This window comes from Crassostrea angulata, chromosome 6 (genome assembly GCF_025612915.1).
Source record: "Crassostrea angulata isolate pt1a10 chromosome 6, ASM2561291v2, whole genome shotgun sequence".
NCBI lineage: Eukaryota > Metazoa > Mollusca > Bivalvia > Ostreida > Ostreidae > Magallana > Magallana angulata.
In genome coordinates, this window is record NC_069116.1 from 1480531 (window position 1) to 1496271 (window position 15741).

Genomic DNA, 15741 nt, shown 5'->3' on the forward strand with positions numbered 1-15741 from the left:
ACTTTTCCGGTCAATGAAATTTTTCGACTCTCATTTTGGCCCCTTCTTACCCCGGCATCGATGATTTTAACAAACTTGAATCTTAACTAGGATGCTTTCAAACAGGTTTCAGTTTTCTGGGCGTAACGTTTTTAAGAGATTTTTAAAGATTTTCTTAATATCTTCCTGTGTAAATATATGACCCCCTTCCCTGCCTAGTTGTGGTCACAACCTACCCCAAAGGATGACGATCTGAAATTTATCTTTATACTGTGGAATCTTTACAATTTTCGTAGAATTCGAGAGTAACCCTCAGCAAGGAATTAAGAATCTCTACTAAGACATATGTAGAAAAAAAAATCTTTCTTAATCAAATAAAATAAGCAAAAAACCAATAATCTGCAAAAAATTGTCTCCTGAAATTCGACCTCCTGTTGTTGCCTCCATTGTACCACTGGGGATTTGAACAAACTTGAATCTACACTGCCAGCGGATTCCTTCACATAAGTTTCGGCTTTTCTAGCAAAATGATTTGAGAAGATTTTTGAAAGATTTTTCTCTACATATTACCCTCTTTTGTGGATATACTAAACCCCTGGGGAAAATCGTTTGAATCCACACTAGCTAAGGATGCTTCTACATGATTTAGCTATTCTGGCCAAATAATTTTGAAGGAAAAGAGTTTTGAAAACTACGCTTTTATTATTATTCAAAATGTTTTCACTCTTAAGAGAGCGTGACTTTCATTTAAACAAATTTGGATTCCATTCATTTAAGTATGGTTTATCCTAAGTTTGTTCCATATCTTTTCTTTTCACTGCTTCTTTGATTTGACTGCATTTATAAGATTGGGTAGATCCAGGAGAACAATGCTTGAAATGATAACAACTAAAACTCCTATTCCCAACACGACTCCTATTCCCTTGGCGGATGGTCGCGGATCAGATGCACATATCTTTAGAAGCCTAGCTTTAGCAGTCATGTTTTTCTGTATAGACAGCATGGACCGCAATTATTTGATTCGTTGATTTACTTTCTCTGTGTCGTTAGATTTAATCAGTGCCGAGCCAATAGCTGAACAAGGACACTTACATTCTAAAAAGATAAACACACGTCGAATACATTCAATGTGATTTAGAAACAAGTATAAATGATGTAATTGTTTTTAGTAGTGATTACATCTTTGTAATTTAGAAGAGTTACACACCTTCACACAGAGGTTATGTTCCATTCCAACTACCATTTCCGACACATGTCCGTCGGAGATCGCCACTTATGTATCTGTATCCAGCAGTGCATGTGTATAATACAAGTCCTCCATAAGAGGTATCGTAATGCAACATGTCTGTGTTCATTATAAAAGGATCCGGACAAACAATTTCTGAGAACAATGAACTATTAAAAAAGAATAAATAACTGAGGCTATAAAAATCAGAAAGTTTGCGGTCATATTTGGCTAGATTATGTAATGAATACCAGTATATACATGTACCTCTGCATATGGAAGTAAGTGTTCTACTCCATGTACCGTTATGCTCAGGATTACACATCATTTTCACAGTTGGATCCAATACTTTATAACCACGTTTACACGTCAATGTGATTTCATCACCATAAGCAAATTCTAGGAAAGAATTGTTGTAACTTTCATATTGGAATGAAGAATCTATGTGTGTTGTCGACGTATTTACCTCAAGTAAACAGATTGGCACTAAAGATAAAAACAATATGTATTTATTTTTTGGAAATAAAATGGACAGCTAATCTTGCTAAGGAATTCATGGACACAAAAAGGTTCTGCATTTGTCTGCATTTTCAATATATTGCAGCTGACTTTATAGCTATGCAATTTCAAGAATCCATTGATCAAGTTATTTGAAGGGTATGAAAATGGTTATTCTATAGAAACACAATTTATCATCAACTCCGCTTGATATAATGTTTACCCTTAATTAAACACGTTACACGACTCAAGTGTGTTATGGTCAATTACATTAAGCATGTCAAAATAAATCAACAAACGAATACATCACTTATTTACCATTTTAAAATAAGTCCATAACGTCCATTATTGTTAACCTTAAGCTAGCGTATCGATGGAAAATTAACAATAAGAAACTTTGATTTATCTTTATCTATATTATACCCAGCACATCCATGATTGTTAAGACTATGTCCACGTCATTAGTCATTTGCTCCTTGAAGTTCCATCCCCAAATCTTTCCTAACATGAAAACAGCTGCTGATTCTTCACTTTCTCTTTTGTGGGGTACCCAGATAGCTACCACAGAGTCGTTGTAACCGTACACGAGTCCCCCGTATGGTTCAGCTTCATTTATCACAGACCCGACGCCATCAAACCGGAAATTCTTGTTTGCACCATCAAGCACGTGAAGCTTTAAAATATGATGATACAAGATAAAAATTGCACGTGCAAACTATAAATAGTACATGTATTTATGTAGGACTCCAAATTTATTTTTAAGTCCAATGGTCACGCAAAATACGATGGTCGTGCTAAAGCCCGATAGTCTGCGCCAGAGTCCGATGATTTGGTGCTGATAGACTAATCCATACTTTGCAATAGTTGTCACATTTAGTCGCAATATTTCAGGAAACCAATATATTAATCAAATTAACCTTTATAATTTAGAGGCTCGAAACTTCGTAATTTGACATTACAAATTAGGTTTTGTATCTATTTTTATATCCCCGCGATGGAGCAATCCATGCATTGAAGGGATAAGTAATATCAAAGGGATTTTATCACAGAACGCCAATATATTTGTTGGCATAAAAAAGGAATAAAATAACAATGTATGTCTCGTCACGTCATGAAGACTTCATTGGTAACGTTATAGTAGCAAATCAACATGAACATGAAGGAAGTGGCGGGATTTCCGGTAAATCGACAATTAAGTTCTGACAAAGTGAAGGAAAAATGCGAGACAAACAATCTCAGTCCGTAGCAGTTTGTTTTAGTTTGAAGCGAAATGCTGCAATAGTAAATTAAATATATACATGTCATATCTATCACCAGTAGATGACTTTTTCCTCTTTATTTGTATCGTATCATATAGAACTTCGTGATTGAAATGAGGTAGAAATTGACTTAACTTTAATCTCTCTTCTTAGATGAAATATAATGTTTTATTTAAATATTAGACCTATTAATTCACATAATAAACAACTTGATGTTTAAGACAAGTAATTACATCAAAGTTCTCGTATTTAGTAATTATATAGTGATTGTCTTGAGCCAGAATATTTTGATAAAAAAAAATCAGAAAAGAGAATACAGGTAAAATCACTGTCAAAATCAAAATGAATGAATCTCAAATAAGCGATAATTTTCTTTTAATACAGTAATTGATCAAGTATTTTAAAATTTGCATGTGACAATCTTCAATTACTTAGCCTCAAGTTGAAACTTTTGTTTGTCGGTGTTTAGTCTAAACTGGCCTACATTACTTCTATTGTTCATATTAAGTTAATATGTGCAATTCAAATATAACACCTGAACATTGATAAAATTGCCTGTAGCTAAGTTTTCAGTGAGCAAGTTCTTTGCGGTTTCAACTTCTTGCAAACGCTTTTTTATTACAATTTCATTTTCCTTGAATCCTGTCAAATCCCAAGCAGTAACTGTGATTGATCCATCCTTGATATGTAAAATGTTTGTCTTTTCTCCCCATCCGTCGGCAATAGCTATCAATGATAATCCTAAAATATTGAACGAAAAAAAATCTATCATATCAAATTTACACAAAAGTACTGTAACATCTAAACATTTAGTACACACTGCGTTCTCAGCATTTAACCCTTTTAAATTTGAAACAAAGTCACAACATAGGCTACGTTTTATGACCCTATTTGATATTTATGTATTTATCCACTTAGCCGATATCATGATTTTTACTTTTTTGGACGCATATGGTACGATGAATTTCTTATTACGTAATGTTTGAACCCGCTAATCATTTGATACAACCGGATGTTAAAAAAGCCGAAACATTTCTACTTTCCTTTTGTTAAAGGGACTTGGACACGATTTGAGATTAAAAAAATCATCTTTTTATTTTTTATGTATAATATGGATAACTGGTGCATTTTAAATGATTGACCAAAATATTTAATGTTAAAGTCAAGTTACAAGCGAGATACAGAGGTAAAAATCGATTGTTATGTAAAGAAAGCTCGAGTTCTATAGTTGTTTACAAAAAATGTAATGTAGAGAATTACCATTTTTTAGACAAAATGACACATAAAAGACAATCTAAACTAATTCAGTATCTTCTTAAATACTATTATCAACAAAAGAAAGATACATTTATTTGAAACTTACACCAATACTATACATATGTAAAAATGACAATATTCGAGCTTTGTTTACAAAACAAAGAATTATGAACACTGTATCTTGCTCATAACTTGATGTTTTACTTCCAAATGTTGGCATAGCATTATAAACTTCTATATTTATCATTATAAACAAAAAGACCAATCCATGCTGACCAAATGGCAATTTTAATGTTTTAATCATTATCAAAGCAGCAACTTTTGATTATACATTACAAGGTCATTATCTTACTATTCTAAACAGAATATTTTGAAATACATGTGGTTTGGTAATCGTAGTATGAACCCAGAAAAAAATGTTTGGAGTATAAACATTAAGCATCATCGATACCGCAATCAAACTACAACAATTATTGTTTATAAAATTATTAATATGACATATTACCTTGTCCATGAAAAATACGCCCATTGTTTCGAATCTGTACAAGAATTAGGTCAGGATATTTGTTAAGTGTATGGTTAAGTGATGCATTCAAACAGCCACCTGTTAGAAAAAAATAAAATTATAGCTGTAATATTAACTAGGCATTTGTGTTTTGATATATCTAAACGTTTAATCCTTTTCATTCTATGAAGCAAATTGAATAAAAGTATTTTGACAACAATATCAGAAACTATTTTATACAAATATAGACATTTCATTTCTTTATTATGAAGACTCTCTTATAATCGTCGATATCTTCACAAAAAATAGCTTGACTCTCTTACATTTAAAATGAAATTTTCATCGCGACCTCAAAACAAAAACGATACGTTTGCAAACATTTTAGTATACAGGTGAGTTAGACTTGAGATATGTTGTGACTTTTTAGTGGTGCATCAAATTAATAGGTCTTAATCAGTTCGATAGTATTATATTTGTTGTAAGTGTTGACATTTATTTTGAAACAAAGCTGTCGACATTTTTACCTGTAATTGTAATCTTGGAGAAACCGGCAGAAAGTGTAACTGAATTAACTTATGTTTGACATAAGAAGCATAACAATAAAAGAATATGACTCTAGGTAGCAACCACGCTGTCCGAACTAACCTTCCTTAACATCTATAGTTTGACTCTTCCAGGTAGGTGGAGGCAGGTCACGTGATCTCCAAGCTTTAGCCTGAACAGTAATGGACTCGTACACGCGAACAATGTTTTGAGGACCAATCCACTTACTCTCTGCTCCTTTATCATAAGAACAACAACAAATACTTTGAGCGTTAAATACCTGTTTTTAAATAACAAACAGAAAGGTAGCTATAAGATCAAATCAGTGTAGGTACTGAAAGGCAGGGTGTTGAAATTTTGAATTTGTAATTGTTGTCCAAATTGTCTTCAAAATAATTTTGAGCTGCGGTTGAATGTTTCAATTTATGTTAAAATTCGGCTTTCAGTCTGATTTTCCGGCTGAAATCTTTACTGAATGTCAGCTAGGACAGCCCTGTTTAATTTTAGAAATTTGACACAACAGTATTTTATTCAAAAAGGGGCCCAAAGGAAAACTGAAAAAAGTTAGTCGGAAGATCAAAGCGATTACATTTATTCAAATAATTATATTTATTTAATTTAATTGTGATCAACGAAAAAACACAAGTTGATATCCGATTCATAAGTTTTATGAAAAGTCTGCAAACTTATATAAGTTATATAATTTTCCATGTGGTTGAGAGTCGGAGGTGCGAGCACTGACTGCATGTTACTCTCCATCTGCCGAAGTATTGTACAAAGTTATATTTGTATATATACAGAAACACTAACAAGGGTAGTTGCTGCTGCCATTTTAATTATTCATGGTGCCCCCCTCCAAAAAAAAAAAAAAATTAACGCAACTTTAGTGTATTAAGCGCAATTTTAATGCGTGTTTTGGAAGAAATGAATTGACGCGTATTTCAAACATTTTTTCAAAGAGGTGCATGTCTACAGACATCAGTAAAAAAAGAGAATACAAAATCAGGTTTCAAAACTAGGATAAAAATTTATAATTTTCTTATTTGCAATAAGTACTACAGTAACTTCTATTTGCTACAACAATGTGAATTTAAAATGTTCAACCATATTCAGGGGTATTTTATAAGTATATATTGATGTTATATATTCACCAATTAGAAAGAGATCAGCTGAGTTTCTGGTAATAAACATTATGACATTGATGAAGGAATGATATAAAATATAAATTTTTATTGGTTCTGTTATGAAGTACAAAAGTAAAGTATAACGTATGTCTCATTGCATGTAAAACAATTAAATATATATTCCAACCTAGCCGGATAACATAAACATTAGCATATAACTTTGTTCTTTAAGCTATATTATTGCATAAGGATTGATGCAATGACCACCCAAAATGTATAATCTTTATTCATATGGTTAAACAGTACTTTTGCGAAATTGAAATTAAGATTAATTCACTTAAGGGTGAATGAACAAGGAGGTAAGGACAGAATGTCTGAATTTTTATTTGAAAATTGAAGTAATTATGTTTTAAAGAAAGCTGTGTTCTCGCGCTTGATTTTGGAGCATTTAGGTGTTAGAATGTTTAATAAAAAATTACAACTTTTGAACTCTTTTGTGACTAGAGAAATGCAAAAGTTTGAGATACGTTTCAGCATTCAACACCTATAATTATTAATGAGATTGTCCACTATTTACTGTGGTTTCATCAATAATCGTTGAATAACAATATTTTCATGAAATGCTTTGTTTAGATTTAAAGGGGCATGGTCACAATTTTGGTCAAAAATTATTTTTCCGATTTTGATGTTTACAATGCTTCAGTAAGACATTTTTAATAGGCAACTAAAATTTGAGTGTCATTCGTTGAGTTATAAGCAAGTTACAGAGCTTACAAATCTTTGCTATGTTAACAAAGTCTTTGTTTACATTTGAACTTTGAAGTCAAAACTCAAGTTTTAGACCTAAAATGAATGTAGTAACTGTTAATTTATGCACAAAACGAATAAAGAGTAGAAAAATCAGCTTTGAAAAGAACTTTAGCCGGTAAATTGAACTGATGTAAACAAAAACATGGCACGAGCCTTGTTTACAAGACAAAAATTGTGAGTCCTGTATCGTGCTTTAAATTGTGATAATGACTCTCAAATTTCATTTGGTCATTGGAAAGGCATTTTAAAAGCATTTTAAATAATAGAAAAAAAAAAAAAGAATTTAACAAAAATCGTGACCATGCCCCTCTAATGTTTATTGATGTGCTATTTCTACACAATTCGTACTAATCATTGTCCACAAATTTACGTATTTTTGAAACTGATTTTAACTTAATTCACAAAAACGTATACCTTTCCATATTTATGCAAACACAGTTACGGAACTCATTCAATAAATCGCTGCACCTAATGAACCATTCTCTCCACAAAAGTCAAGCTTTGCGCAGCTTGCGAAGAACGACCTCTAGGACCTGGTGAGAGAATGATAATATACTCGGAAAGAATATCTAATCCCATATCAAAGATATTTTGTTTCCTTAACGAATTTAGATTATAAATAGAGGAATAAGGGTTATTTAAAACGCGTGTCTTTTTTGACGGTATTAACTAAAATAATTGATAACTATCTGCACTCTCTTTCAGTAGTGACCCCGTCTAAAATTGAAATACTTAAATCATTCTCAAGCATATTGCTGTATCTGATCTATAAGGTTTTCGCCTCGCCAGGTATGAAATTTACTAACCAGGTATCATCCCGTACCCGATCCCTTCATGACTATGTAACGATTACATCTTACTGACTGCCTTAGTGTAAATGACAATCAAACAATGAATATCAAGCATTTTGTAACAAAGTTACAAGTTTCACTTTCAATACGAGAGCTGACGTCATAATACACTTTGAATGGCGTCATAATGCTCAAGGGGAGATATATTTCATACTGACTGTGTATGAGATAAACATGGTCTCTACGTGGCTAATGTGTGTTTAATACCTATCAACATACAAACGGTAATTTAAAAGATTAACCTGTATACATCGTGCCCAGTTCTTTCTTGATTTATTGCTGTTACCCAAATGAGAAACGAATATATCAATGTGCGTCCTGTTATAGAAGAACACCACACCACCATACATCACATAAGCGTCTTCATCCTGCTGGGCGGATCCAAACGCAGGAAATATAAACCCAGTGTTCGTCCGCGCATCCACCTTGACATATGCAGGATCCTCCCGAAGGTCGTGTTGAAGGACAAGTCTAGAGATGGCTGAGTTGGCGGACATCGGTTTCCATTCACTCACATAACTTGGTGTGGAGGGAATCAATTTTGCATTTGAACCTAAACGATGAATTCTTTTTTTTCACAAATGGATTACATATTCGATCATGTTAATCAATGATGAGAGGGGTGTCTGGATAAATTGACAACATTCTCATTGTACAAGTGATATATAGATATATTGATATATATATTTTGAGAGAGAGAGAGAGAGAGAGAGAGAGAGAGAGAGAGAGAGAGAGAGAGAGAGAGAGCAATACCACACCGATGCATTATAAAATTATTATTTTATGAAGAAACATACTTTGAAATTGGTTTTGATTGATGAACGCGCAATGTTACATTATGAAATGAATATTTCATTAAATTTCTTTCGTGAAATCCTCATCCTACATCATTTGAGATTTATGTTCGATTAAATTTCAAGGTCTGGTAGATTTTTGAAATGAGATGGATAATAAACAACATTTTAAATCAACCAAGACAAACTGGATCCAGTTGCGACTGTACTGTACTGTACATACTACTAAGACACAAAGGTGCGTAATTACTAAAACAACTATTTTTGTTATTTTTTGGTTTTAAGAAAATCCAGTGTTATCCAAAGAAAAATCCCTTGACAATGAGTCTTTATCGTCAACTGACCTTGATCATCTGCCTTTGACAATTACGCAAAGATCTTAGGAAATCTGGTTGTCTGAGTTTAGCTAATGTACTACATATACTAGACTAAGTTATTTTAATTATCTAATTTGGTAATTACATATAATATTACTATCATGGACATCATCGTACAATCAACATGTAGCTATATGGACTTTTGCTAAGTAACATTGAGCAAAGACACAGAAAGTTGATATTGACCTCGCGAGCTCAGTCTATATCACGTTCTGTCTTCATTCAAAATCCCTTGATAGGGTCCATATAACCACATACTGACCTACAAAGAAGTCCATGATTAAATAAAATTACAGAGTACCGTATTTTACATCTATTACGGTTCAAAGTCACAGTCATTTTTACATTAAAACTGTTTTGACGTTGCATGTGCATAACACGAAACCACATTTTTTTTTTTGTTTAAATAGTTTAAAATACAGAGAAAATCAACCTAAAATTGGTTTTAAGTCATAAAATTTCAGGTTTGACATTTGTGTGATATGTTTTATTCAATTCTGTAAAACTTTCAAAATGGGCCAAAAATTGCCACCCTTTTCACCCTTTTCTCATGTGTGCAATTATATGATATCAAGTTATGAAATTTTTTGGTCGAAATTTCTGTAGTTTAAAAAGCATTTGAGTAATATTTGATCAGTTTTCTATAATTGAGTTTGTAGAATTTACAATTACCACATTGGAAGTTTTGTTTTAAAATAAATATTTCACTTTCATAACACATATATGTACATACATGACATATTTTGTACATATGTTTATAAGATCATCTTGGAAAGCTTCTAACTTTTTGATGTTTCTATATTATACAGTTCTTAAGTAGTGAAAGTAAATTTTGGGAGAGAAGAGAGAGAGAGAGAGAGAGAGAGAGAGAGAGAGAGAGAGAGAGAGAGAGAGAGAGAGAGAGAGAGAGAGAGAGAGAGAGAGAAAGAGAGAGCGAGAGAGAGAGAGAGTAAATAAAGGGGAGAGAGAGTAAATAAAGGGGAGAGAGCGAGGGAAAGAATTGGGGCATTGTTCACATATGTATAAGTGCAGGGAAACTTGAAAGAGGAAAAAAGGGTAAATAACCCCCCCCCCCCCCCCCAAAAAAAAAATCACAGTTCAAAACAAAATTGAGAAGAGACAAAATAGAGAGACAATTTAACTATATTTATACTGCAGTGCTACAGCTTATTACATAGCTTACATTTTTGATGGCAGTGGCATTTAGTGATAAGTTGAAATTACGGGTACATCCTGTTACGACAAACAATAGCTTGGTAAACCTTTCTGGTTGAGTTAAACTTTCTGCTAACAGGAATATGAAATTAATTTATACATATCCCGATACAAATGAAATTTCGATCCATAATTTACTGCAAAGGAAATTTTGTTCTAAATCCTAAGAGACAAGTTCCTATCGATCGAAACTGGAAAAATGCATGAATAAAAAATTATTTATTAAAAAAATTAATCAAAGTAGTTATAGTGGATGAAAAGATAGTGGTGATTTCATATCTTTGGATAATACAAATCTTATTGGAAAAATTTTAAACTGCGTGAGCTTACAATGAAACCTTTAATCAAGAAATTATTTATCAAATTAGTTCCGAATCTCTACCATAACGGTTCTCTGAAGTTTCATTTAGCTAAACAATGTCAAAACATATCTATTCTACTAAAAAAGTATCAAGTATTTCAAAAAACATTTTCAAAGTGGGATAACATCGATAATATCAACGCACTTTAAAAAGTTAATGATCAAGGGCGCTGACTTGTTTCCTTAATTAAAATCTAAAATCTACGAGGGGTGTTTCTCGTGGATATTAATTTCTCGCGTTTGGTTAGAAATTTACAGTATATGAACAATTGTATTGTTTTGAATTTTAAAAATCCCAAAACACTTAAATGTTTATTTTGGTTTTAAGAATATAACGTATCGGTATCAACATCCCGATCATTCTGTAATTAAAAAAATTATTCAATAGACCAGATATGAATTCACTAAAATGTCAGTATTTATTGTTTGTAATCATTAATTATACCTGCTATAAGACTTAATTTCAATCACTGTCACATATAGCAAACTGAGCACAGATAATAACGTATCAGCTCTTAAACACAATCATTTGGTAATAATGCAGTAATCAAGATATTCATAAGGTAAATCCTCAGTAAAGTTTGATAACTATCACACACATTTTGAATGAAATGGTGATAAATGAAGCAGAGAATAGGAAATACAAGAGTTTGGAGATAAAAAAATATAACTTTTGCAATGAATATGATAATATGATAAAACTTACCAATAAATCGGATGCTCCAAAGAAGGAGAAAGCTAAGACCCGTCCGCATATTCTACGTGTATTTTCAATGATTTGTGTTATCGGTACTAGTGTAGTATCATTCTGATATTAATATTTAAGGATTGTTTGACTTCCCTTTTGTAAATTGATAACACATGCTCGTCTTATACACTTTTTGAGTTTTCTGAAATATAAAATATATAACAGTGTTTCTCCATTCTTTAAAATACAGCCATTTATATATATTACAAACGTTTCTGGTCAATAATCTGCTTGTCCCAATTACTTTCCTATCGGTATATTGTTTTGTTCTTGACAATTATATAAGAAAATGAAATAATAGGGCATGTTCTACGTATGAACATGCTTAATGCGAGGCAAGCTACTGCCAATCAAGTGGGTGAAAAAATGACAATAACAAATTGTCAACCATCTGAAAAATCCATAAAACGAAATACAAATTTAAAGCAGAGCAACACGGACCTCTAAAATGATAGAAATAGGATCAGTGAGCATCCTCTGCTGACCAGTCACACCCGCTGTGTGCTCTTTGTCATAATCAGGAAAAACCCCGGAAAAGTGCGTAGACAATTAGGCGATTAATTATGGTCTAACAAGTAGTATGAAAACTTCTGACAGCATGCGACCCACTAGAAAAGTGTATTTGCTGACAAGGTCGTTGAATTGACCGTAAAACTTACGAAAAGATGACTTTAAACGAGATTGTTGATAGTCCTGATTTATCAATTTGTTTGTCAGTAGTCTGCCTCGCCTTAGAAACTGTTCATACGATCAGCAAGCCTTTGTGTATGGAATTAACTGAGATATTTTGCTACTTAATTAATTTTTGCTACTTAATTAAGGAAAGTTGACTACAGAAAAATTGAAGTAGTCGCGGTTATCATAAAGTTTTGTTGTTAAGTTACCATCAATGTCAATTTCCAGTAAAATATCCAGATATGAAACAGATGACGCATACTCTGTGATATCTTTTATTTCAAGTTCACTGGGATATGTCAAGTCAACATAAGTATGAAAATAACGATTATTAATTGATAATACGTCGTCGATATACCTACAGTTTGAGTTAAAGGCCACAGTAAGTAATTTATTATTTTCAGGTACACGTTTTTTAATAAATTTTGCTTGATAAGAATAGAAAAATAGACCTGCTTACAATGGGACACAATTGGTACCCATGGGAATTCCAACAGGTTGTTGGAAGACTTGATTTACAAAACTGTACAGATGTTGTCTATCAGAAACTCAAGCATCTTTCAATGTCAACTTCAGAATACTTGTGTGTGCAATCAGAAAGGTTTTTAAACAAGGATTTTTTAGATTTCCAATGACAAGGTAAGGATTTTCACGACTTCCATTTTTATTGAAGAAACAACTGTGAATGATTTTAAAAAGCCTAGATTTACATTTGTCATGGGGAATGGTTGTAAAAAGCGTTGAAAATTCGTACGTTTTGATGCTATTGATTTTGGTAAGATTTTATGACCTCGAAGTTTCTTATAATTATTTAGAGTTGTTTAGCATCCACATCTGATTCACACCACTTCTTGAGTATATTATTGCAAAGTATTTCCTTCACTACTGTAAGAATATTAGTAAGGAGTAAAGATAGAGGTTTGGTATAACATTTACTGGAAGAGTGAATATGTTAGATCCAAAATTATGTGCATTGGACCCTGGGTACAGACTGGTTGTCTGTATGAGATAACTATGTCGGCGATGTCTCTACTGGTTATGTTATTGTTTATGGTGTTTTGTTGCTTAAACTTTATCATACAGGGAGATATAATCAAATTTAGTCTATTGTACCATTTATTTGTATAAAGATCAATTTCCTAACATAAATGGAAAAATGTTGGCTTAATAAAAAAAAAAATAAAGGGTTCATTCAACATTTAAACTAAATACAAACATATTTTCTTTGATTGAAAAAAAAGTAAATTGACAAGTTTTCAAAATTAGCAGAGTTTATAAAGAATATTTGTGGAATAATGTAAATCAAATGAACACAAATAAAAATAACAAAGGTTACATTGTTAAGTGATAAAATATCTTTCATGAGTCTCAAACACCCTAACTGAGAACACCGATATCACATAATCAGAACAAAAATTATTAACGAAACTGTTATTTTACCTCGACCTTTATAATACATTGATATTCACCTAACAAAATAACAACATCGTTGCTTTATAATTAAATACAGAATGGACAACAATAATGATAGAAAAAGCTACCTTTAAGCCATTCAAATCATCTTAACTTAAAAGAAACTACTCTATTTTTGTCTATAGATAGCAAAAATTTACATGTAATGTGTTTTAGATCAATAAAAGAAATAAAAAACTTAATAGAAAATTTTGACAAACTTTGATACGTATTTATTGACAAACAATCAGCAAATAATAAAAATTAAAGATGGCAAAAATAAACTTTAGATTATTACAATAAATACTAGAGTTCATAGCTAACGATTTAAAAAATACCAATATCAATCGTTAAATGTAGCTAACAATAAACAAACCATAAGACAACAAAGAACATCAAAGAATCATTTAGCTCATATCTGCACTATTTAGTTGTAAAACTGAGCTTATAATGAAAACTATCAGATAAAAAAAAAATTAACAAAGAATCGTTTAGCTAATAGAGTACTTGATAATAAAAAAACCCCGATATGCTAAGTATTGGAATGCATTTTTATGGAACAAATCATGCACCTGATATTTTTATTCCGTCAATTATTTTCATAAATACGCATTAAAAAGTATTTTCCTAAGAAAGTGTCAACAAAGTGTTAACATTGATCCAGACATTGCAAAAAAGATTGTCCATGTATTCCAAATATATTAGATAGTAATTTTTTAGCCATCCTCTTTTGAAAAACATAATCTTAAGTTAAACATTTAGCTTCTTTTATTGTTTCATTTTTTTATTCTATCTTTTTTTTCATTAATTCGCCTCCACTATTGCCCCCCCCCCCCATTTAATACCTTGTGATAATGATTTTAACAAGCTTAACGAGGCCGAGTACAGAACGAGTACGCACGCTTTCGCGCAGCGTTTCATTTGTATTGTGACGTCATCTTTTTGCTTGGTTGACGCCATGGCGTGATAGTTTCAACTGCAAATATATTCAGCGAAAATTGTTGAAAATATCTTGTTTGATGCGTAAAAATAATGTTATATTGTGGAATAAACATAAATGTCTCGAAGTATAAGCTATATTTGGGCTCGGGTCGAAAACGTGAAGAGGGTTCAGCAAGCCTAGCCTTCTGTCACGTTTTCTTAACCCGCCTAAATATAGCTTAATTCATATATTTCAGACAGTAACCATGTATTTTATATCAATGACCCTTAATATGTGATGTTATATATTTTTTTATTACTTAAATATGTCTGAATGTTTTAATAATACTATTTAGATCACCTTTTCCGCTTTTGTCAAATAAAAAATAGCCATTATCTGACGAATCTGGGAAATTGGGCATACAAAAATCAACTTTGATAAGACCCCTGGAACAAACCAGGAGGTAAAAGGTTTTTTTTATTTGACCATTAGATGCCTTTTAGCAATAACTTTAATATGTAGAACAGAAAAAGAAATCCCTAGGGCAGAAGTTTTGAAAAAATGTAAAAAATATGCAAAATTGATACATTTCAAGCAAAATCCCATAGGGTCCTATGTTAAAGATTAACACACTTTGAGATGACCCCCTAAACAAACGGTGTGGTAAATGTCTTATTTTTTAATCTTAAAATAATAATTATATCAGTAGAAATTCATGTAAAAAGTTTCATCCAAAAATCTAGGGCAGAACAAATTAGACCCGGCCTCGTTAAATATAAACTACCTGATGATGCTCCGTCTCATGCGTTAGCTTTCTAGCCAACTCGTTTGTGAAAAGAAGATGTTTTAGTTGCTTTTTTTATAAATATTCTTATGTAAAGACTTGATAACCATTGTCCACCTACCCTATCTCCGGGATGATGATTTAAACAAGAGGCCCATGGGCCACATCGCTCACCTGAGGAACAATAGGTATGATAAAATCAGCTCAATGGAGTCATAATACAAACTATCTGGACAATGTACAATAATAAATGTAGATCCTGTATAAATAAAATCCATTTTCCCCTGGATATTCTTATGTTTATAATCATTAGTCCCTTTTCTAAGAGAATGATTTTATAGTCATATCATATGTTGAGTATT

At 31.9% G+C, this 15741-nt stretch overlaps 1 protein-coding gene across 1 annotated transcript; it reads right to left on the reverse strand.

Annotated features, from left to right (window-relative positions):
- Window positions 1–793: 793 nt before the first annotated feature.
- Window positions 794–8548, reverse strand: LOC128190660 (uncharacterized). The gene is made up of 8 exons (XM_052862778.1): window positions 8338–8548; window positions 5369–5503; window positions 4724–4822; window positions 3497–3702; window positions 2126–2375; window positions 1554–1690; window positions 1072–1074; window positions 794–967 (listed from the first exon to the last, which is right to left on the reverse strand). The coding sequence occupies exons 1-8, from the start codon at window positions 8546–8548 to the stop codon at window positions 794–796; spliced, it is 1215 nt and encodes a 404-aa protein (XP_052718738.1).
- Between the last annotated feature and the right edge of the window lie 7193 nt (window positions 8549–15741).

Excerpts from the sequence above, each read along its gene's own strand:
- LOC128190660 (XM_052862778.1), bottom strand. The coding sequence starts at position 8,548 with ATGTCCGCCAACTCAGCCATCTCTAGACTTGTCCTTCAACACGACCTT. Across the intron at positions 3,703-4,723 it reads GCGTATTTTTCATGGACAAG|GATTATCATTGATAGCTATT; the intron begins GTAATATGTCAT and ends TCAATATTTTAG. Across the intron at positions 1,691-2,125 it reads AACAATCATGGATGTGCTGG|TGCCAATCTGTTTACTTGAG; the intron begins GTATAATATAGA and ends TTTTATCTTTAG.